General features: G+C 45.7%; 2 protein-coding genes across 2 annotated transcripts; both read left to right on the top strand.

Annotated features, from left to right (window-relative positions):
* Positions 1-417: 417 nt before the first annotated feature.
* LOC309375811 (uncharacterized protein) lies at positions 418-10060 on the top strand (the record flags this gene model as incomplete). The annotated part of the gene is made up of 4 exons (XM_081921734.1): positions 418-1600; positions 4419-6559; positions 8693-8932; positions 10022-10060. 4 exons carry the CDS (start codon positions 418-420, stop codon positions 10058-10060), a joined length of 3603 nt encoding a protein of 1200 aa, XP_081777860.1.
* Positions 10061-10386: 326 nt separating this feature from the next.
* Positions 10387-23214, top strand: LOC309375104 (IgGFc-binding protein-like). Its single transcript, XM_081920509.1, has 9 exons — positions 10387-11039; positions 12089-12678; positions 13540-14107; positions 14785-15389; positions 16481-17054; positions 17858-18057; positions 18817-19197; positions 20346-20634; positions 21828-23214. The coding sequence occupies exons 1-9, from the start codon at positions 10499-10501 to the stop codon at positions 21851-21853; spliced, it is 3774 nt and encodes a 1257-aa protein (XP_081776635.1). The 5' UTR covers positions 10387-10498; the 3' UTR covers positions 21854-23214.
* Positions 23215-24905: the final 1691 nt, after the last annotated feature.

The raw sequence follows: 24905 nt of genomic DNA, 5'->3' as shown, positions 1-24905 counted from the left end.
GACCTGTAACTTGTTTACAAAACAAAACAGTCTAAAAAAAATCATGCAAGTCACTTTGAGCTCTTTAGGTAACAAGTGACTAGTAAGCCTTAATAATAATAATAATAATAATAATAATAATAATAATAATGTACAAAATAAAACCAGTAATTATTACAAATGTTGCAGTTACATACCTGGATAGGCTTGCTAGAATAAAAATGATTTAGCAGCCCCTGAAAACAGTATAGCTCGCTGTCTTCCCATAGGCATTGGAGAACAAGAGGCTGGGATATATGGACCTTCAGCTTGATTCTGCCTTCAGAGAGGCTTGAGAGCCATTTTGATTTTCAATTATTTCAGCAAATGCATCCCTCTCTCATCTCTTTAGGTAGAGTTTCTGGGCGAACCCAAGGGAAGCACTTCATAACAGCCTTCATGCAGAACGGGTTGCAGAAAAGCTTTGAGGATGGCAGTTTCAAACTCTTCGTCACTGGCCTAAAAGATGGCACCTCTGTCACTGTTGCCGTCTACAAGACCAAGTTCCTGAGGGACTTTGCTGTCAAGCGTGGTGAGACCGTGCCAGTACAGTTGCCAAGTAACGTCGAAATGGTTGGAAGCAACAAATTCCACTCTGCCGTCATCGTCAGGGCCTCCCATGATGTCACGGTCCTCTCACTTAGCTCCAAACCCAACTCAGTTGCCACCACAGTTGTCTACCCCAGGTATTTACTTGGGAATACGCACTATGTGGTGACACCTTCTGGAGAGCCTTCCAAGGGCTTCCAGGAGTTCTCCGTGGTATCCAGCCAGGACCCTACTCAAGTCTTCATCTATGTCACCGGCCAAGTGACTTTCCATGGGGTGACTTATGGGCCAGGAAGCAAGCTCGTTGTCTCCCTTGAAGCTTACCAAGCTGTCCAGATCCAAAGCCACCAGGACCTTTCTGGCACCAAAGTGGTCTCTCACAAGCCGGTTGTAGTCTTGTCTGGCCACAGCTGCATTTGGGCACATGACAATTGCCAGCATGTTTCTGAGCAGCTGCTGTCCACCCGGAAATGGGGCAAAGAATTCTTGGTAGCCCCACTGCCCTTCCAGACCAATTACGATGTGGCCTATGTGGCTGCTTGCCAGACAACACACCTCCAAGTCCGTTCTGGCACCCATTATGCCAAGCACCATTTGCAAGATGGGCAGGTGATTGCAGTTGAAGTGAGAGGCCAAAAGCCCCTGTACATCTCTTCCAATGTGGGTGTCCAAGTGCTGTTCTACGCCACAGGAGGGGTCAAAGAGGGTGTTCCCTATGACCCCTTCCTCTCTGGTGTCCCTGCAATGTCTGACTACTCCAAATCCTACGGCATCCTGGGTCAGGAAGGCTTCCACAACCTGGGACTCATTGTCGCAGAGAGCAGAACGTGCCAGAGCATTACCTTAGACAAGCAACCACTGCATTATGCACACTGGCGGGTCATACCAGGCACTTCCTACTCCTGGACTGAGTTCATCTTCAGTGGGCACCAGGCAATGCACTTTGTAGAACACCCCAAGTCTACCTTCAGCCTTCTGAGCATTGGGGTCGCCCCACACAATAGCTATGGCTCTGTGGCCTTTGCCATCCATTGTAAGTCCTGCCTTCCTTCCTCCTTTCCATCCTTCCTGTTACATGCTGCACATCCAGAGTTCCCCTGATGTATCCAAGATCTCAAAGTCATCTCCAGCTGCCATATCTATTTCTTCTTCTTAACCTATATCACCATATCCCAGAGGTAAGGAAGCTGCGGCCTTCCATATGTTGTTGGACTCCAACTCTCAACTACATGGCCAATGAACAGGGATGGCAAGAGTTGTAATTCAGCAACTATTGGAAGACCACCAGTGTCCAGTCTCTGGTGCAGGAGCTACTGTGTCTTTTTCAGTCTGAGCACAATTAAGGCAAAGTTTGCTTCTGCACTAGAGCCATTTACCACTGCTAAGGCATTGCTTGTACCCAATCTGCTGGAAGAGGGATTAAAATGGTCATTCCATGCAGTATTTAATGCTGTTACTAAATTTAGCAAAGCCCACCAGCAATGCTATTTTTCTAGAAAAAGAGGTGACAGAATTCACCATGAACGCCTCCCTCATTTTCTTAGAATGGCACCCACCTGAAAGGTGCCGGAGCTGAGTTCTAATGAGTTCTGGCTGGGGGGGGGGGACCCTGCCCACCAGCAAGGCCCAGATCCTAGAGTAATGTTTATTCAGAGGCCTCATTCTGTAAATATCCCTACAATTTTATGAAGAAGTTCCCTCTATGTGGCTCCTACCAACTGTAGTATTAGAGAGGAATTGCCTCTTAAAAGCTTCTTAATTAATTAGTTCTTGTTCTAATCAGAGGGGCTTTGATTCTTCATTTCCTCACTTCTTTCTTTTTTTATAAATTGCAGTTGACAAAAAGAAAAGAAAAGAAAAAGAATGAGAGCAAACCAATGAGCAAAGCTTGCCTCCCTTGAGAGAACAGGAGCTAAGAAATTTAATGTTAAATGTACTTCTGATTTGCTTAATGATTTTATTACATGTTCACTTTCACTGAATACTGTGCACAGCCTACACACACACACACACACACACACACACACACACACCAAGCAGTCTAGAAATTTTCAAAGTAAAATAAATCTATAATGCCATATCCCTACTGAGCAGGAAGCATAAGATCCAAGAAGGAAATTTCTAATTAAAAGGGCATTAGCCCTGAAAAGCTTCAGTAACATTACCTGTGCACTTTTGGTGCATTTTTAATTTTAAAAATCGATGCAAATCAGGTCTGAAAAAGGTGGATGGGGAACACAGAAAGCACTGGAATGCAATAGACTGGCAATTCCATTTTCTGGATTCTCTCTGACAAGTGAGTGATCAAAGGATTAAACTGCTGCTTTGGAACATTTAGGCTGCTTTAGTAAGGGAATTATGGAAGTTTGAGAATAGTGTCGTGCAGCACTGTGTTCTCCCATCTTGGGTGTCCAGATATTGCTGTATCCCATATCTCATCATCCCCAGCCGTCTTTGGATGATGGCAGTTGTAGTTCAACAACAGCTGGGGACCCAAGGTTGAAGAGCACAAGTACATCACACAATTTGGCAAAAAAGGGAAACAGAAGTGATCTTATGACATGTCAGACCATTTGCTCACCTAGTCCAGAACAATCTGCTTTCCTTGGCAGCAGAGCTGCAGAGCCCTACCCAACTCCTGTTACCTGACTCTTGTAAACAGAGATGCCAAGGACTGAGCCTGGAACATAGACACAACCTGCAAATGGTCTAGAACTGACCACCTTCTGCAAGCAACAGTTCTAGCTGATTAGCCAGCTAGCAAGGGAGTGAGAGGCACCAAAAGTGTAAGGCAAAGGCAAAGAGGAAGTGCTTGAAGAACTGCTTTGCATGCAGAAGGCCCCAAGCTCAATCCTTGGTTTCTCCTGGTAAGGCCAGGAAAGATTCCCTATCTGAGACCTTTGCAGAGCCACATCCAGTCAGTGTGGACAATACTGAGCTGGTTGGGCCAATGGTCTGACTTTGTAGGAGGCCACTTGCTGTGTTTCTATGTGCGTTTGTACTTACATGACCTACTTCTCCTTAGGGCTGAACACAAAGAGCCTTCTCTGATTAGCTGAGTGCACAGGTAGGTTGATATGGGAGGAAAGAAGGGAGGACAGTGCTATATGAAGAAACCTGCACTCCCATGATCCCTTTCCACCAGTCATGCTTGGCTTGGGCTGATGGGAGCTGATGCCCAACAACATCTGGAAGGCCACAGGTTCCTCACCCACGATGTACAGAAATGGTTGGTGGTGGGGGACAGGCTTTGAGATTCTGTGGAACAGGGCGTTATTTCATAGTCTATTATTTCCTTTTCTCTTTCATGTCTTTCTAGGCCTTCCAAGATATTTCTGTACTGGTAGCTCTTCCATTTACCCTCAGTGATTCTTTGTGTTTTCTAGCAGCCCTGCCTCCACTGAGCCCTCATCCCATCCCCTGCAGTGGAACGAGTTGTGGAAAGGGATACGTATGCAGCATTACGCACAATCAGCCACAATGCGTCCCAGAACCTCAGACCTGCAATACCATCCAATGCCAAGAGGGGACAGTGTGCAAGATAGTAGAGGGCCATGCCAGGTGTGTCCCTCACCCACCATCTTGTCATCAAGTCCAGTGCCAAGAAGGGTCAATATGTGACCTAGCTGATGGCTTCCCTAAATGTATCCCAGCACCGGCATCCTGTGAGAATACTCAATGCAAGCCGGGAACAGTGTGCAGCCTCGTCAATGGCTGGCCCCAGTGTGTGCCCCACCAGCCTTCCTGCCACAAAGTCCAATGTGAAGTTGGGACTGAATGCGAGGTTGTCCATGGTCAGCCTAAATGTGTCCCAGTAACAGCATCATGCGGTGTCCTTCTTTGTGATAAAGGGGCCATGTGTGAAGTGATCGATGGCTACCCGACGTGTGTCCGATTGCCGCCATCCTGCCTGCATACTGTCTGCGAGCAAGGGACTGTGTGTAATATTGTGGATGGTTGGCCTAAGTGTGTCCCAGGGCCATCCTGTGCCAATTTAAATTGTGTGGCTGGCACTGAATGCAAGACTGTGAACAACTTGCCCAGGTGTGTACCCGTCCTACCGTCCTGTGACAAAGTTCACTGCAAGCAGGGGACAGTATGTAGGACAGCTAATGGGATTCCTGCCTGCGTGCCCATTGCCCCTTCCTGTGGCACGATTCACTGCAAAGAAGGGACAATCTGTGAGATCACCGATGGCATGCCCAAGTGTGTGCCCACCATAATATCCTGTGACAAAATCCAGTGCGCAGTGGGAAATGTCTGCAAAATGGTGAACGGGTGGCCCAGCTGCGTGCCCCTGCCACACTCCTGTGAGAATACTGAATGCAAAACAGGAACAGTGTGCGATATTGTCAATGGCTGGCCGACGTGCATCCCAGATAAACCAACGTCGTGTGCGTCCTTTGTTTGCACAGAAGAGGCCGTGTGTGAAATGGTTGAGGGCAAGCCAACATGCATACCCATCCCGCTTTCCTGTGACAAATATAAATGCAGACAAGGAACTGTATGTGAAATAGTGCATAACTGGCCCACGTGTGTGCCTTTGACATCTTCATGTCAGAAAACAAAATGCGCAGAGGGGACTGTTTGCAAATTCATTGACGGAAGGCCCAAATGCATTCCCATCCCTCCCACCTGTGACAAGTTGCAATGTAGAGTGGGAACCATCTGTAAAACAGTTAACGGATGGCCAGAATGTGTTCCAGCCCCTCACTCCTGTGAAAACGTCTACTGTAGACAAGGGACCGTTTGTAAAATCATCCAAGGTTGGCCCCAGTGCACAGTAATCCAACCGTCCTGTGACAAAATCCATTGCAGTGAGGGGACAACTTGTAAAATGGTTGATGGTTGGCCTCAGTGTGTGCCTATCCCACCCACCTGTGACAAACTCGGCTGCAGGGATGGGACTACTTGTGAAATTATAGATGGTTGGCCAATGTGTGTTCCAATCCCAGCCTCTTGTGACAAAATCCAGTGCAAAGAAGGAACACTTTGTAAATTAGTTGATGACTGGCCCACCTGCATTCCCATTAGAAACTCGTGTGAAAAATTCAGCTGCAGTGCAGGGACCAAGTGTGAGATATACGAGGGGCATCCAAGATGTATTTCTGTCTCGCCTTCCTGTGACAAGTTCCATTGCAAGGAAGGGACAGTTTGTGAAATCAGTAGTGGTTGGCCCAAATGTGTTCCCCGTCAAAGCTTGTCCTCTTGTGAAAAATTCAGCTGCAGTGCAGGGACTAAGTGTGAGATATACGAAGGGCATCCAAGATGTATTTCCATCTCGCCTTCCTGTGACAAGTTCCATTGCAAAGAAGGGACAGTTTGCGAAATCAGTAGTGGTTGGCCTAAATGTGTTCCCCATTCCAACCCAGCTTCCTGTGAAAAATTCAGCTGCAGTGCAGGGACCAAGTGTGAGATATACGAGGGGCATCCAAGATGTATTTCTGTCTCGCCTTCCTGTGACAAGTTCCATTGCAAGGAAGGGACAGTTTGTGAAATCAGTAGTGGTTGGCCCAAATGTGTTCCACGTTCCAGCTTGTCCTCTTGTGAAAAATTCAGCTGCAGTGCAGGGACTAAGTGTGAGATATACGAAGGGCATCCAAGATGTATTTCCATCTCGCCTTCCTGTGACAAGTTCCATTGCAAAGAAGGGACAGTTTGTGAAATCAGTAGTGGTTGGCCCAAATGTGTTCCCCGTCAAAGCTTGTCATCCTGTGAAAAAGTCAGCTGCAGTGCAGGGACCAAGTGTGAGATATATGAAGGGCATCCAAGATGTATTTCCGCCTCACCTTCCTGTGACAAGTTCCATTGCAAAGAAGGGACTGTATGTGAAATCAGTAGTGGTTGGCCCAAATGTGTTCCCCATTCCAGCTTGTCCTCCTGTGAAAAAATCAGCTGTCAAGCAGGGACCAAGTGTGAGATATACGAGGGGCATCCAAGATGTATTTCTGTCTCACCTTCCTGTGACAAGTTCCATTGCAAAGAAGGGACTGTATGTGAAATCAGTAGTGGTTGGCCCACATGTGTTCCCCATTCTAGCTTGTCCTCTTGTGAAAAAGTCAGCTGCAGTGCAGGGACTAAGTGTGAGATATATGAAGGGCATCCAAGATGTATATCCATATCGCCTTCCTGTGACAAGTTCCATTGCAAAGAAGGGACTGTATGTGAAATCAGCAGTGGTTGGCCTAAATGTGTTGCCCGTATGAGCCTACCTGCTTGTGAAAAAATCAGCTGTCATGCAGGGACCAAGTGTGAGATATATGAAGGGCATCCAAGATGTATTTCCATCTCACCTTCCTGTGACAAGTTCCATTGCAAAGAAGGGACTGTATGTGATATCAGTAGTGGTTGGCCCAAATGTGTTCCCCGTCAAAGCTTGTCCTCTTGTGAAAAATTCAGCTGCAGTGCAGGGACCAAGTGTGAGATATATGAAGGGCATCCAAGATGTATTTCCATATCGCCTTCCTGTGACAAGTTCCATTGCAAAGAAGGGACTGTATGTGAAATCAGTAGTGGTTGGCCCAAATGTGTTCCCCATTCCAGCTTGTCCTCCTGTGAAAAAATCAGCTGTCATGCAGGGACCAAGTGTGAGATATACGAGGGGCATCCAAGATGTCTTTCCGTCTCACCTTCATGTGACAAGTTCCATTGCAAAGAAGGGACTGTATGTGAAATCAGTAGTGGTTGGCCCAAATGTGTTCCCCATTCCAGCTTGTCCTCTTGTGAAAAAGTCAGCTGCAGTGCAGGGACCAAGTGTGAGATATATGAAGGGCATCCAAGATGTATTTCCATCTCGCCTTCCTGTGACAAGTTCCATTGCAAAGAAGGGACTGTATGTGATATCAGTAGTGGTTGGCCCAAATGTGTTCCCCGTCAAAGCTTGTCCTCTTGTGAAAAATTCAGCTGTAGTGCAGGGACCAAGTGTGAGATATATGAAGGGCATCCAAGATGTATTTCCATATCGCCTTCCTGTGACAAGTTCCATTGTAAAGAAGGGACTGTATGTGAGATAAGTAGTGGTTGGCCCACATGCGTTCCCCATTCCAACCCAGCTTCCTGTGAAAAATTCAGCTGCAGTGCAGGGACCAAGTGTGAGATATATGAAGGGCATCCAAGATGTATTTCCGTATCGCCTTCCTGTGACAAGTTCCATTGCAAAGAAGGGACTGTATGTGAGATCAGCAGTGGTTGGCCCAAATGCGTTCCCCATTCCAGTTCACAATTTTGTGGAAATGTCAGCTGCAGTGCAGGGACTGTGTGTCAAATGGCTTATGGTTGGCCCAGATGTGTTACAATCTCACCCTCCTGTGACCAATTTAGCTGCAGTGCAGGGACTGTGTGTCAAATTGTTTCTGGTTGGCCCACATGTGTTCCCATCCCACCCTCCTGTGGAAATGTCAGCTGCAACGTCGGGACTGTATGTCAAAAGGTTTTTGGTGGGCCCCAATGTGTTCCCAGCCCACTTTCCTGTGCAAAATTCAGTTGCAGTGCAGGGACAGTTTGTCACATGATTTCCGGTTGGCCCCAATGTGTTCCGAGCCCTCCTTCCTGTGACCACTTCCGTTGCCAAGATGGGACAGTTTGTAAAATTGTGGACTACTGGCCCAGATGTGTTGCTGTCCCACCATCCTGCGACAGAGCACATTGTCAAAGAGGGACTGTTTGTGAGGTCATCAGTGGCTTGCCAACTTGTGTACCCATTCTGTCTTCCTGCAACAAAACTCACTGTGCACAGGGAATGGTGTGCCAGATTGCACATGGCCGGCCAACATGTGTTCCAGCAGCAGCACCTTCTTGTGCTTCTGTACATTGTCAAGTGGGGACTGTGTGTCAGCTTGTTAATGGATTCCCCCAATGTGTGCACAACCCACCTTCCTGTGACAAATTCCGCTGCAGTGTGGGGACTGTCTGTCAGATTGTGAATGCCTGGCCCCAGTGCGTCCCTCTGCCGAGCTCCTGCCATAGTACCCATTGCCAAAGGGGAACTGTATGTCAAGTTATAAATGGACGGCCCAAATGTGTGCCAGTAGCAGCACAAGCATGCCGCACAATTCACTGCAAGAGAGGGACAACCTGTAAAGTTGTGAATGGTGTCCCCAAGTGTGTGTCTGTTTCTCCCGCCCAGTCAATCTGCTGGGCCTCTGGACAACCCCACTACCACACCTTTGACGGACGCAGCTACGATTTCCAAGGTACCTGCACTTACACCGTGGTTAAGACCTGCCAACCCACTTCGGCTCTACCTTTCTTCCATATCTACACCAAGAGCCAGAAGAACTCCCGGTTCTCTTTCGTCAGCCAGGTCACCATCTCTGTCTATGGCTCCAACATCACCATGGTCAAGTACGAATATGGCCTTGTCAGAGTAAGAGCCCATCTCTGTGTGGTTTTATTAAAACTGAGGAAGTGGCGTCAGGGGTTGGGAATCTATAGTTGTTGCTGGACTTCCACTCATTTCAGACTGTTGGCCATGCTGGCTGGGGCTGATGGAAGCTGAAGTCCAATAACAACTGGAGGGCTACAGTTTGCTTATTTATTTTATTTCTCTCACACACCTGTCCTTCACTATAGCATTCCAGGGTAGGTTACAAGAGAGAGAGAGAGAGAGAGAGAGAAAGAGAGAGAAAGAGAGAGAGAGAGAGAGAGAGAGAGAGAGAGAGAGAGAGAGAGAGAGAGAGAGAGAGAGAGAGAGATTGGTTCAGCAGCCTCTGCAGGGCCAGCAGTTTCCTACACCTTTTTTCTTTTAATTGCTGCATTTGAAGGTGGTGGAGATTTTGTCTCCTATCTACCTTTGTCAGAATCCACTTATCTGAAACCATCCTTCTTTACTGCGCTATTCTCACAGTTTTTCAGACACTCCCTGATTTTCCAAATCTGCATTTGTCATCTCGGGGTGCTTCCCCACAAAAGTACTTGACTATTCCAAGTATAAGGATCCGTACGGATCAGGAATAAATATGGCTCTGTTTCTATTTTAATGCGAGCCTACCAAGTTCACATTTTCTGAAATGATATGCAAACTCAAACAGCTTACTTTCAAAATTTGCAATTCTCTGAATTTTGCATTGCAGTTCTGCAACCGAAAAAAAGGGCCGAAAATGTGGCATTAGGGGAAAGCATGCATAAAAACACCAATAGCGGTGAAATGCATCGTTAGAGAAACCTGCTTGCAAAAATGTGCATATTTGGAGAAAGGCACAATGAAATGTTGACAACTTTGTGAGAACATTATTTTTAAAAGAAACGAATTGCAAAGTGAAGCAGAAATGCAGCAAAGTGAACTTAAGCCTAGAAAAAAGAGAAGCTGACAGATTCATGCAGACCTACTCCTTTCTCGGTGTTGTTGTTTTTAAGTAAACGTGTTCTGACTGAGCCACAGAAACATAAGAAGCTGCCTTACGAAAAGTCAGATTATTTTCCCACCTGGCCTAGTATTGCCTGTTTTGACTGGCAGCAAGTCTCCAGCTACAAAGTCTTCTTGATCCTTTTCTGAACCTGGAGATATGCAAGGGACTTTCTTTTAAAAATCTTGTTTCACGTCACCTGGAAGTCACGTGATCACAAATGATTCTACTTTATTAGTCAGCATCACAACTCAAGTTGCTTCTTTAAATAGAAACTTCCTGAAAGAGAAGTTTGACCTCACTAGAAATGTTGGCGTTTTGCTTCATCACAGCCTTTGCAAACCTGGATTCCTCCAGATGTTGTTGGTACTCCAACACCCATCGTCACTCACCATTGGCCACACTGGCTAGGGCAGATGGGAATTGGAGTCCCAAAAAGCTGGAGGGCATCAGGTGAGGGAATGCTGCTGTGTCACTTCAATTAATTTGCAGAGTATGTGTATATAATCTTGACTAAAGAAAAACATTCTTTTATCTGCCTTTGCTGCTTCCAGGTCAACCAAGTACGCTCCCGCCTGCCCATAAGCATGCATGATGGGAAGCTCTCCTTATACCACAGAGGAGGCCAACTGGTTGTGGAAACATCATTTGGTCTGAAAGTTTACTATGACTGGAACTATTACCTAGTGGTGAAGGTCACTCCAGCCTTTCGGAGCCATATCTGCGGCCTCTGTGGCAACTACAACGGGGACCCCAATGATGACTTTATGACATCTTTGGGAGGCTTTGCCACCGATCCTGTGGAGTTTGGCAGGAGCTGGAAGGTGGAAGATGGTGATAGCCAATGCAGTCATGGCTGCCATGGCAAATGCTGGCGCTGTTCTCCAGAGATGGCGACCAGATACAGAGCGGAGACTTATTGCGGCCTGCTTACTAAGCACAGAGGTGGCCCGTTCCGACATTGCCATGCCTTGATTGACCCCAAGCCCTATTTGAACGACTGTGTGATTGATTTGTGTGCCTTTGAGGGCTACAAGCAGATATTATGCCGAGCACTGAAGACTTACGCTGATGCCTGCCAAAGAGAAGGGGCAGTGATATCTGCCTGGAGAAAACATGCCGGCTGCCGTGAGTACTGCAGAGCATTCATGGAGAGAGAGATCGAGCTACCTATGCAATTATGGGCACCTAGATGAGGGTCATATTGTAGTATTTATTACTTATGTGTGAAATACATATCCTGCCCTTCCTCCCAAAGGAGTCTAGGGAAGCAAACGCACAAAAGATAAAGTCATTAAAACATCTAAAATATATAAGAAAGTTTCCAACACAGATGCAGACTGAGAACGATCTCTGCTTAAAAGGCTTGTGCAAAGAGACAGGTGTTCACTAGGAACCAAAAGATAACAGAGGTGGTGCCTGTTTAATATTTAATAGGAGGGAGTTCCCAAGGGTAGGTGCTATGACACTAAAGGACTAATTACTATATTGGACAGAATAGTCCTCCTGATAAGATGATGTCTGCAGGAAACGCTCTCCTGGAGAGTGCTGGGATCAGTTGGGTATATAAGGGATGAGATGATCGTCTAAGTAAGCTAGTCCTTGAACTTAGCCCAGTATTAATTGGCAGCCGGTGCAATTCTTTCAGCTGCATCATGGTGGTAATATCCTGCCCAAGTGAGCAATTGAACTGCCACAGTTTGCACTTGCTAAAGCTTCCAGACTAACCTCAAATTCAGCCCTGCATAGACCCATTGCAGTAATGCAACCTGTGGTTCCAGAAGGGAATGTGTTTCATAACTGAAATACTGTGCACATATATGGGCATATATTAAGTAAGTGTATTCAGGAATACACTATCATAAAATAAAATAAAATGATTTGACCCTACTATTTAGCTAAAAGGCTCTCCCGCAGTTCAATAATCCTGAACCACCTTGTGGGGGGAAATGGCTACTTTAGTTTGATACATAAGCTTACAGCAATGATGGGAAACCTATGTCCCTTCAGATGTTCTTGAACTACAGCTCCCATGATCCCTAGCCATTGACCTTGCCAGCTGATAGGAGAACCCTGATTTAGAACCTCAATGTATTAGATGAAATGTTGCTATCAAGCAAAGATAGGGCTTTATGTAAGAACAGTGGATGTGCTCACCTCTGCTTTCTTTTCTGCAGCCATGTCTTGCCCTGACTACAGTCAATACATGCCCTGTGGCTCAGCATGTCCTGCCACCTGCACCAACCCTGATGCTCCAAAGCAGTGTCACCTGCCCTGCGTGGAGACCTGCCAATGCAAGGCTGGCTACGTGCTGGATAGTGGCAAGTGTATTCCCAAAAACCGGTGCGGCTGCGCCTACCATGGTCGTCTCTATGCACCCAATGAGCAGTTCTGGGGTGACCAGCAATGCCATCAGCATTGCTTGTGCAGGGCGCAAGATAAAAAAGTGATCTGCCATGAGTCCCGTTGCAGGGAGATGGAAGGCTGCCATGTTGTCAATGGCATGAGAAAGTGCTACCCCACCTACTATGGGACCTGCACTGCTGTGGGACAGTTGCATTACGTCACCTTTGATGGGTTGCGCTATGACTTCTACGGGACCTGTGTTTATCGCCTAGTTGAAATCTGCCACAAGAGAGCAAACCTGACCCAGTTTCAAGTCCTGGTTCGGCATGAAAGGAAGGGACACAAGGGTTATTCTGCCACCAAAGCCATTGAGATCAAAGTCTATGGTTTTACAATCGCAGTCAGCCATAGTAAAGTCTTGGTGAGTGCACTTCTTCTGCCCTTCTGCTAGAACTCATGCAATTTCTTGGATTTATCAATCACTTCTTATTTCTGAGGTTGATTATTCAGTATGAAAGGAGCAAGCAACCCAAACAGGATGGTTAATTCACAATTATGTATTGATGTGGAGCTTTTAAAGTTCTTCTGTCTCCATAGTATCTTCTCCTAGGGCTAGGCACAACTCACCATTTTCATTTATGTATTTGCTTCTTTGTTTCCCTTCTTTTATATCCACACATTCTTCCATAATGGAATCCAAGGTAGCATACATGAACAAAGCTATCAATGGTTACCAGTCATGATGACTATGTTCTACCTCCACTCTTAGAGACAGAATGCATCTGAATACCAGTTGCTTGGAAGTGCAAGTGAGAAGAGTAGCCCTGTTGCACTTGTATCCTGCCTGTAGGCTTCCCAGGGGCATCTGGGAACTAGAATAATGAACCAGATGGACCATTGTCCTCATCCAACAGGGCTGTTCTTGTGTTCTTTTGTTCCCAAATATCTTGACTTGCAAGTTGAATACCTACAGGTGGTCCAACTATGTGTTCATTTATTTGCTGTGGTGGTTAGGACTGATGAGTGTTATAGCCCAAAACATCTGGACAGCATCCAGTTGGGGAAAGTTTATCTAGCACATTACTGTTTACTTAGACTGGCAGTGGCTCTGAGACAGTGATTGGCAGGCAGAGTCTTTCCCATCACCTACTTCTACCTGGTTCATTTGAGTGAAGGCAAGACATTTCCCCTGAAAAGCATGTGTTGTCCCACATCTGCTTTATACAACATCTCTAAATTCTTTTCTCTCTTTCTTTCTCCCTGCCTTGCCTACCTTTTCCAGTTGAATGGATTGTTGGTCCACCTGCCCTACAACATTGAATACAACAAAGTTGCCCTCTACCGCCACGGCTGGGATATTGTGATCACTACTGATTTTGGTTTAACTGTCGCATTTGATGGCACTAACAATATCCGTCTCACGGTGCCAGGAGCCTACAGGGGTGACGTGTGTGGCTTGTGTGGCAATTTCAATGGGCGGGCAGATGATGACATGACTCTGCAACACAGCCAAGTTCTGACAACCAACCCGGGGGACTTTGGCCGAAGCTGGAAAGTTCGGGACATCCCAGGGTGCATTGAGAAGGAGAAGGAGGCCTGTCCAGACCTTGTGAACATTGAACACTCACAGAAGACGAGCAAGGAGTGTGGCCTCCTGCTGGACATGCGTGGCCCTTTCAGGGAGTGCCACAGCAAGGTGCCACCTCAATCATATTTCAAAGACTGTGTCTTTGACTTTTGCTCCAACAAGACCAATAAAAATGCCGTCTGTCACATCATCTCCTCCTATGCCGCAGCTTGCCAAGCATATGGCACCAGGGTCTATGAGTGGAGGTCTGCCAGTTTCTGTAGTAAGTTCATGGGCAATAACCTTGCAGAAAGTGAACCCCCAGTTCCTGCCAAGGAATGATGAGTACATAAACTCCCAGGCCAATTTTCAAAATTATTTTATTTGATGGAGAAAGTGGATAGAAAGTTTTTCCCTTTCTCAGTACTTAGAACTTGAGGTCGTCCACACTGATTGGCAGGTGATTCAGGACAAATAAGAGGAAGAGCCTATGTTCACAATATATGGAACCTGTTGCTACAGATTGTGGTGATTGCCACTTGCATACACACAATGGGGATTTGACAACTATCTGTGGAATGAAAAGTGGTATATAAATACATTGTAATATGTTATGTTCATCATCAATGATAGCTATAGTCATGATAGCTATAGGCGTTGCTGGAGAGCCTGATGGGAAAACCAGTTTCTTCATCCTCTGCTTGTGGACTTCTCAGAAGAATCTGGTTGGGCTTTGTGGAAAATAGGATGTTGAATTGGATGGACATTTTGATCTGATTCAGCTTATGCACTTATTCCTAGAGTCAGGATTAGGAGATCTCCCTGTTAGAAACAAGATTTGGAAATGTCTGAAATTAGTATCTCTTCCTACACCTACATTTTAGGTTGGGGGGATTAGGAGAAGACGCCAGACTAAGTGGGGTTCAACCAGGTCAATAATGTCTTCCTGTCTCTCTCCAGCTCCTAAATGCAGTGCAAACAGCCGCTATAAAGTCTGCACCAGCAATTGCCCAGTGACGTGTCTCAGCCTCTTTAACCCAGTAGCGTGCACTACTAGATGCCACGAGGGATGTGAATGCAATGAAGGTTATGTTCTGAGTGGCGACCAGTGTGTTCCCATCTCCCAGTGTGGCTGTGTCCACCAAGGCTTCTACTACAAGGCGGGTGACTCTTTCTATCTCAACGGATTCTGCAAGGAGCGATGTGTATGCCAAGTAGGTGGCATCATGGACTGCCACCGTTCCTCCTGTGGTCCTAATGAGGAATGTCGTGTGGTGGAAGGTGTGCAGAAATGCCACTCACTTGCCCCCAAGAGGAGTGGCTCTTGTCATGTGGCTGGTGACCCACACTATCTCACCTTTGATGGCACCACATTTGACCTCCAGAGCAATTGCACCTACACCCTGGCTAGGAGCTGCACACAGAAGACCTCCCTTCAGCCCTTCTCTGTCAATGTGCAGAATGAGAGGCGGTCCAGGGGCAAGGTCTCTGTGACGAAGGTTGTGTCAGTCACAGCTTATCAAAACACCATCTCCATCTTGCGGGAAAAGAGAGGCATTGTCCTGGTAAGCCTTTGTGAAACGGAGAGCAATGGAACATGGTTGCTTGGTCAAAAGACATGAGGTGTTGAATATATAGGGTGAATGGTTGCAGCAATGAGGTTGTGTAATGATATAGCTATGGGTAATGATGGAGTCTGCGGATGGGCTGTAGCTCAGTGCAGAGAATCTGCCTTGTATGAAAAAGGTTCCAGGTTCAATCCCCAACATCTGGGGCTGGCAGAAACCCCTGAGAAACCCTGGAAGGTTCCTGCCAGTCAGTGTAGACAATACTGAGCTAGATGAACCAATGGTCTGATTCAATATAAGACAGCTTCCTATGTTCAAGATGAGCACAGTAGAACTGATGTGTGGCTGGTGGGCAACAATCAATATACAATAGTCATATTAGCAAGGCTAGATCTAGGTTTGAGGGAGGCCTTGGGAAAGTCTCTACAGGTGGGCTCCCTACTTCATTAGTGAGTCCCTGTGGCCAAAGCTGGCAGCAGCAGCACTACAATCAGTGTTTGGCAGGGCCGTATTACCCATAGGTGCTAGGGGTGCGGGGCACCCAGGTGCCAGGCTCTCAGGGGCACCAGCCAAGAGTCCGGGCTCTTCTGCTGTGGGCAGCTCTGCGCCGTGAGTTCGGGGGCGACCAACCCAGTGAGACGCTGAGGTGGCCGGCCAGGGACTGGGCAACCGGGGGGGGGGCGGTGCTGGGTGGATCTTTGCATCCTGGCGCCACATATGCTTAAGATAGCCCTGGTGTTTGGGCAGCTTAGCAACACTTTTTAAAAAATTTTCTGCTTTGACCACAGAGTAAGTCCTTGACATTACAGGAAATCTAAAATGGTGGCTCCAAGCCATCCAGCACAAGGGGTCCAGGGCAGGTGTCAGTACAGTGATGGGCCCTGCTTGCAATATGGAGATCCTAGTGTTCAGGGATGCTACATGCTAATGCCAGGTTTGCACGTATAAGGAACATACGTAGAAAACAGACCAATAAACAAGGGCAAAAGGTGAAACTACATCAGATGTTGGTTTGGACACATCAGAGGAGTGGCCATTGTCTTAAACTGTCTGCCTGCCTGATTCTCACTAACTTTCCACTGCCACAGGTCAATGGTGCAACCACCTACTTACCTTTCCGGTTGGTAAGTGATGGTATGTGGGCGTACTACCATGGTGACAACATTGTGATTCGGACAGACTTTGGCTTATTCGTCTCTTTTGACCAGCTCTACCATCTTGTTGTCAGAGTACCTGAATCCTATCAGGGCCAGACCTGTGGCCTATGTGGTAATTATAATGGCAGATCCAATGATGACCTCTTCCTGCCCACTGGCTACCCAGCCTCAAGCGTCCAAGTCTTTGCAGCTGCTTGGAGAGTGGACGTCCCCACGGCTGTCTGCGCAGATGATTGTGCCGCTTCAGTATGTGGTGCATGCAGAGAGAGCCGGAAGGCCAGCTATGTACACAGCAGTCAATGTGGCATACTTCAAGCACCATATGGGCCTTTCAGTGCCTGCTTTTCCACCATCAACCCTGCAGACTTCTACAACAATTGCGTGCATGACCTCTGCAAAGCAAGAGGGAACACTGTTATCCTCTGTCGGGCTATCCATGCCTACGTCACTGCCTGTCAAGCTGCAGGTGTCAAGATCAAGCCTTGGAGGACAGCAGCATTCTGCCGTAAGTCCTCCTATAGAACTAGCTTTCTAAGGCCACGGGCACCTAACCCCACTTTCACAACCCCTGCCAGCATCCTTCTTGATCTGTGCACACTAGTATCTATTAACAATCTCAACTATACATCCAAGAACAGGTATTACCAACTTGTCTACTCATAGTCCAGGCTTGGTGATGGAAGCAGCAGCATGTAACATCCCAATTCGTACTTTGCAAAACAATGGTAATTTTCCAAATGCAGTGCTGCAACCCAATGTACAAAAGTGCATATACTAGAGTAAAGTGTGCATAAAACTTCATATATTAGGGGGAAATAATTCACAAAGATGCTTTATATTAGGGGGAATAGCTTTGCAAAAATGTGCATGTTAGGCAAAACTGCATACAAAATTGTGCATATTGGCAGGGGGGAATCACATTGAAATGTTGTTGAGTTTTCCCAATGACTTGAAAAAAAGAAAAAAGCAAACTTGCATGGAACTTAAGATGGGAAAAACAAGGAACTGGGAATAAACAAAACTGTGAGATTTACCAATCCCTATTCTCCATCTGGCCCCCCATACATTGTCAGGTGTGAGGCAGCTGAGTCCAATTTTGGGGTAATGAGCTCATTGTTCAAATTTGTACCCTTGATTGGCCAAGTTTGGCATGTGGGATGGTGATTTCTTATCCATGGTGCAGACAATACTGAGCTAAATGGACAAAATGGTCTGAACTGACTCAGTATCCTAGCTCCCTATGTTCCTAATCCAAACTCATCTTCCCCTTTCATATAGTAACTTAATTTCCCCCAATCTTCCTTGCAGCTATGAAGTGCCCAGTCAACAGTCACTACGATATCTGTGTCAGAGCTTGCCCCAGAGGTTGCAGAGAAGCAGTCAGCATCACCAAGTGCTCTAGCAACTGTGCCGAAGGCTGCCAGTGCAAAAAGGGTTACTTTATGGCTGGGTATCATTGTGTGCCTATTAGTCAATGCCGGTGCTTTCACCAGGGCACATGGTTTAAGGCAAGTGACAAGCACTTTCTGAAAGAACAAGAACTTGTTATCCCAATACACAAGCTGGCTAAACTGGAATGCTTGAATTTAAAGGCATTTTGTTCAGTTGGGCTGTAGTTTCTCTAGAAAGATCAGGAAGAGATGCTAGTGTGTGTGTGTGTGTGTGTGTGTGTGTGTGAGAGAGAGAGAGAGAGAGAGAGAGAGAGAGAGAGAGAGAGAGAGAAGGAGAAGGAGAACTTTAACACACACACTTACAAACAAAGGCATAACCCCAGCTGCACACTCACAGATTGTTCTTGTTAAGAATTCTTCTGCACAAGGGGAAATAACACCTGAAGAAGGGTTTTGCTCCAACAGGAAGCAGAAGGCTAGCTGGGATGTTTATGGAGCAACGGGAAGAAATAATGTTGTAGAGGCAGAAATGGGAGTGGTGTAGGTTCCAGAAGCACATTTGTGGGTGTCACACGCCCCTGAAGTTTGTTAGGCAGAGCTTTCAGTGTGGTGGCATTCATGTTTTGGAATATGCTCCCACTGGAAATTAGGAGGCACCAACTATTTTTTTCTATTTTTACTCAATGATGTGATGAAAGTATTTTTTTTCCAGTGTCAAACTCACACACATAAATTTGCAGTTGGGTCAGCAGAACTGTGATGATAACATATGGAAGAGACCATGTAAACTCATCATACGTTATATGATTTCAAACATGGCAAAATGCAAGAGTCACCTGCTTTCAACACAGCTCCTATCTGTGTTTTTATTGGCAGGTTGGAGTGAAGGTGATCACAGCCAACTGCAGGGAGCAGTGTACCTGCCATCGTCAAGGTCGGGTCGTGTGCACACCTCTACCATGTGCAGCTGGACAAACCTGTGTCCTGAGTAATGCCAAGTGGACTTGTATCCGGCAAGAGGGCCATTGCACCATTTCCCAGGGGCACATCTTCACAACTTACGACGGGGTCTCCGGAAAGGTTCCCCCTGTAGGGTCCTATGAGATCTCCGTGCTCATCAATGCCAAGTCTACATCTTGGTTCCGGGTGGTGATTCAGCTGCAGAAATGTCCCACATGTCCCACACCCCTTGTGGTCACTGTCACAATCTATTTTCACAAGCTTATTGTGCTGGTGAAGCAGGACAGCTCAGTTACGGTAAGAAGTAAAGAATGGAAGTTGACAGAACTCATATTCTATCAGCCATTATACCTTTCAGTATCCACTTCTTATTTCCACAAAAGCTTTCTTCCCAATCAACACACCACCATCTCACCACCCACGCTTCCCACTAACTTGTCATCCTTTTTATCTATCTGCCCTGGAATGCTGTAACTAATGAGCATTAAATTAGTGTATACAGTTGCAATAGACACTTTATAAGGGTGGGCTTAATTCTCTTCAACCAGCCTTCCATAGGATTCATGCCAGAAGTGGGCAGGGCCAAAGCCAATAGTGGGAAAAGCAATAACTGACAATAGGTGTAGCCACTCTACACTTTCACACATGCATTCACCATACCCACCCACATAAATACACACATCACATATTCAGCACTCACCACACAGTCAGTTGGCAATAGAGATGCTGGTTGGATGAGACTAGTCTGACATAGGAAAGTGTTATATGAAAACTCTGGAGAGGTGAATGCATTGAAAAATGTAGAACATAGAATTGCAGGGGCACAGAGATCAGAGAAAGAAACAAAGATGTTAAGAATTGCCACTGAATCAGCAAATTTAAGGGTAGTTTTGCTCAAACAAAATGCCCAGGGATATAGAAGGCTATCAGTAGTTTTCTTATGGGTTAGTGACATAATTCAGTGTGTTTGTCAGAGAAAGAGTGGGCAAGCGAATAGATACACTTCTGAGTCATAGGCAATGGCGTAGTTGAACTCGAAGGTCCTCTCAAGAGAAACTTCTATACAAATTCAAAGGAAAATGAAAGGAATTTTGATAAGAGTTTCAAAATATATGGGTATGTATACATTTCACATACATTTCTGGAAAGGTTCCTTAGCAAATGTGCTAGATATATGATACAGAAAATAGAGGGAGGGGTGGTAGTCTAAGGCCATGAGCTTTAGAAGTTTTGTGACAAAAGCTTGAAATTGATGCAGCTTGCAGGATCCAATGCAGAGGTTTAAGGGGTAGGTCATGGTCATATCATGGGGAAGAACAGTGAGTTTAGCAGAAGCTATATCTCTCCAGCAACCACACATCTTCTAAAGTTAAATTGTTGTTCTCCTTGCTTTGTCTTTATCATCTGTAGTAGTTCTAAATGACCAGCTGGTTTACATGTTATAGGTTAATGGGCACCCAGTGCATCTTCCAATCCAGCCCTCAAAGGAAGTATCGATAAGCCTGGCTCAGGACTTGGTGACAGTGGCACACAGATCAGGTGTGCGGGTTCTCTATAGCACCAGAGGAGACCTGACAGTGGCCATCAGTGGTGAACTGGCCAACAAAGTATTTGGAGCCTGTGGAAACTTCAATGGGAATGGTGCAGATGACTTGCGGTTACCCAACGGTAGAGTAGCGCACACCATTACAGAGGTCATTAGCCACTGGCGAGTCACGACAGCTATGCAAAATGGTATGTAAAGACAGAAACTTAATCAATTTCCCCCCAATGCTTGCATGTCTTATTTCACTAATCTATTTAATGATCCCCACTGCTTAAGCCAATGGGCAAGGGTGCAATCTCTCCCCCCCCAAAAAAGCAACTGGGACATAAATGATGGCAACTGGATACTTGGTTGTTTAAGAAAGTAGGTTTCTACTGATGCTATTTATGCTGCTCTGTTGAGCATCTCAAGGTTGCACCCCATGACCCAAGCATGGAGGAAGAAGGAGAAGAACGAACAGTTTATTGGGGCCTATTGATCATGGAAGACTGGGCCTCAACTGTAAACACATTGCCATTGAGGGGTGTGTGTCAAATTGTAGCTCATGCTTGAGGGTGTTAAGGTAAACTTATTTCCCTTTCTCTATCTATGATTTCTGCTCTTCTTTCCTCCTCTTTTCTTTCTTCCATTATTTCATCTTTGCTTCCTTTTAACTCTTTTCTTGCTTTCTTCTCTTCACATCCTTCCTTTCTTCCCCCTCTCCACAATATGTTTTCCCCTAGAAGCAAGACTCAGTCTAAACGAAGACTTCCATGGCACTGCTTGAGAGCCAGCAGACTTTTCCACCCTGGTGCTCTCCAAGTGGTCTGGACTACAGCCTGACCATTGGTCATCCTGGCTGGGGCTACCTAGAGTTGTTGTCCAAAGAATCTGGAGGGCACCAGATTGGGGAAGAATGATATAAAAGTGCTTCTTCACCATCGTAGCTCTGTGGTAGAAATAATGTTTTGTATGCAGGAACGGGCCAAGGGGAAACCTACTCTGACCCATGCCTAGAAATAGGGTTACCATACGTCCAGAATTTCCCAGACATATCCAGAATACTGCATTCGTCAGCAGCGTCCAGGCAGAAATCAACTAAATGTTCGGGAAATTCCAGACGTATGGCAGCCCATGTTGGCAGTGCTGATTTCCCCGATTTCCCCTTAAAATAGCTCAAAAACAGCAATTTTATGACACGAGTAGAAGTGTGGGCAAGCCTCGACAGATTTATTCATCCTTAGCAATGGCTCTTTAGTGTCTCCTGTTAAGAACAACACCTATACACAGTTTGGAATTGCCCACCATGATGCATGTCCAAGTATGGGTATACAAGGGATTTGGAATATTGTTGTTTGATATACAAGGCACTGAATGCTCTGTTATTCCCTTATATTTTTAGCTCGTTTTAAAATCCACTCCTACTGAAACCTAGAATCGAGATCACTTTTGGATGCCAACCCCTCTGAGACAATATCTGGACTGGTATTGTGACAGAAACAGCTTCTCCCTGGCTGAATCCCAGGGATAGGACAGGCAGCTGGTCTCCCAAGCACAACGGAACACCTCTTGCTGTTAAATACATGTGCTTCCCTGCAGCAAAGCAGATTAGGTTCACCAGCTCAGAAATGCTGAGCTTCAGCCCCACAGATATTGTACAAAGTTCGGACACTAGCTAGCCTCTGCTTCCTTGAATTTGCATTGTTTGATGTTTTCAGTTTGTTTCACTAGCTTATTCACATTTGACTCAAAGTGTCACATAGCATACATAGAGGGGTCCCTCTGCCAAACAGTACAACACATTCCAATCTGATGTGTGATAGCTGCTCCCCAGGTACACAGCAAGTCTTTCTTGGTTCAAGGCTACAGCTGTCTTTGGGGCATGGCAATGAGCATTTCACAGCAATGTCTTGACCCATACCGAGTTGAATCTAACAGACAAATCAATAAAAAGCTTTTGGTAAAGGTCTTGCATTTGTGTGAGTCCATCTTGACAGCTTTTTGGCAAAATAATGATTTTACACAGCTGCCTGGGCTACAGTGCTGGTCAAAGAAGTACTGAGAGTACCACCAGGCCTCGATGGTTGTAGCTGGCATTTGGGTCAGTGCTATTACTTCCACAAGGACGTAGTCCATCAGCAACTGCCCAGGTTTTCCTGGTTTGGAGTGTATGTGCAACAAGTAGGATTGCTAGACAAGAACTGGTAGTCGTGTTTGGAAAAGTATTTAGTGAGAGGGAGTAGATAACCCCAATTCATTGTTTCTGTAAGCTGTTTTAGAAATAGAAAAGCAATAGAAAAAATGTGTTAAATAAGCAAATAAATTGCCTCATAAGAAGACTCCCACAGGACTGGGGGTGAAGAAAGAGGCAAAAATTGAACTTATGATCATATTTTGGTGATGCTGTTCCTCATGGCCAGTATGTAAAACATGACAACCATTCAAATGGTGGGTGGTTGCTAATACTGCCTCCAACTCTTTCATTTTTCTCCTTCCTCCAATCTTGATCAACACTTAAAGCCTCAGGCTTTGTGCCAGCGCTGCCCTTCCACAATTTGCCCATGTCACCTAGATGTAGCTCAGACCTGTAGGCTGTAGACCAGCCTTTGTCAACCTGGTGCCCTCTAAATGTTTTGTAGTACAACTCCCATCACGAAGTGACCACTCTCGATCCTGAGTGAGACCCTGTCAGCATATAAAACCTCTGCTCAGAGATCTTTAGTGGTTGCCAATTTGTTACTGGGCTAAGTTCAAGGTTACTAGTGGTATGTAAAACCCTTAATGGCTTGAGACTAGTTTATTTGCAAGATCACCTTACCCCATATATGCCCATTTGACCACTGGAACTTGCACTGTTACAGATGCTGCATATTACTCGTCCCACACTTATCTGAAATTGACCATTTAGTGTTGCAATGACTATACTTATTCTCTGCCTATTGAAAACAGGCAGGCCCCTACACAAGCCTATCCAAACAAAAATATGTTGACATGTTTTAATCTTTTTTACTATATATTTTAATTATCTTTAACTGTTTTCGTTGTTTTCAAATGGTTTTATTGATAATTTCAATATTTCTTGTAAATTGCTTAGAGGTTCTACTACAATCAAGCAGTGTATAAAAACTTTGTTAAATAAAAATAAATTTTCTTAGGGTTTTATGTTACTTTGGGTTTTGTGCTGCATTACACACTTCCAAACAACATGTTCATACCAACTGAAATGAGCGGGACATTATCTCTTCTGTGCCCACAACACGCCCGTTCATGTGGCTCCACAGCAAACGAAACTAGGTGGTCTTAGGTACAGGGAAAGATGGAGGCCCTCTGGTCACAGTATCACATTTTTATTGTCAGCTGTGGCAGGGGGGAAACTGGGGACAAGATAAGAAAGGAATATTGCTAATGGCGGTGAGTTCAGTCAGAGTAAAAAGACAAAGCTCCCTCAGAGCTCCAGGCAGCAGAGCCTAGGGACTGTTTCATGACAGACAGACAAAATGGAGGTTTATTGCTCTCCAACTTCTCAGAGGCAAATGCAACACATGTTTTGAATAAGCAGACTCCATACAACTAACACTGCTAGGCGACATACGCAAGAGGTTCTAAGGGTGCAATATATCATCACAAGCATGAAGTAATATTTGAGGCACTTCCTTTGCGTAGCTTTTTGTTGTTTTTATTTACCTCAGAAATTTTACCTCAGAGCAGGGATGGCCCTACAGTTAGGCAGAGGCTAACCAGGGAGGGCAGCAGCAACAGCCACCTTTCCTGAATCCCCAATAATTCCCCTCAGTGTCCACATGGCATCTCATAATCTGGCCTGCTGCCTCAGGGGCAGTGAGGAATATTATCCTGCCACCAACGCTGAGGTTAAGATTCAACTGCCAGTCTGGAACATGAAATGGGTAAGTTGGGTGGGGGGGTGCCATCTTGTCCTTTGTATCAGAAAGCAAACTACCTTCAACCATTGCAGGTGCATTTCAGCTAATACGTGCAGTGCGTGAACTGAATTTTTCACAGCACCATCTACTGCCCTGTTCTGGAAAATTCATCTTGTTCCTCAGTTAGTTTAACTGCTAGTCAACCTGAGGAGACTGTCATGGGTGGTGTATTGAAGGGCCTGTTCAACAGCAGTGTCCTGACTGAAACATTCTCCTCAGAGAGGCTGGCCTGGTTCCATTTTCCAAATGCTTTTAATTTATTCTTGCCTGTGCCTTAAAACTCTTTGTGTTGGTTTCGGGGTCCAGCTGCTTCAATCTATTCACATGTTTGCCATTTTATTTTATTGTACAGTTGACTGTGTTTATCGTAAGGCCCCCTGATAATGCAATGTTTAAATAAAAACATAAATTGAAGCACCTCTTTAATCTAGCCTTTGACACAAGAGATGTGTGCTTTCAGGACTCACCGTATTCCTGTGATGGTAATCTGTTTTAACTGTTTTTAATTCTGAAATTTAAATTGGGGCTTGCTGGCAAAC

The sequence above is a fragment of the Podarcis melisellensis genome (genome assembly GCF_964234715.1).
Source record: "Podarcis melisellensis genome assembly, chromosome: 8".
In the NCBI taxonomy this organism is placed as follows: Eukaryota; Metazoa; Chordata; class Lepidosauria; order Squamata; family Lacertidae; genus Podarcis; species Podarcis melisellensis.
Note: the sequence above shows the minus strand (reverse complement) of the source record. Positions and strands in the feature narration are given on the sequence as shown.

Excerpts from the sequence above, each read along its gene's own strand:
- LOC309375104 (XM_081920509.1), top strand. The coding sequence starts at position 10,499 with ATGCATGATGGGAAGCTCTCCTTATACCACAGAGGAGGCCAACTGGTT. Across the intron at positions 17,055-17,857 it reads GAGGACAGCAGCATTCTGCC|CTATGAAGTGCCCAGTCAAC; the intron begins GTAAGTCCTCCT and ends TCTTCCTTGCAG. Across the intron at positions 20,635-21,827 it reads CACGACAGCTATGCAAAATG|CTCGTTTTAAAATCCACTCC; the intron begins GTATGTAAAGAC and ends TTATATTTTTAG.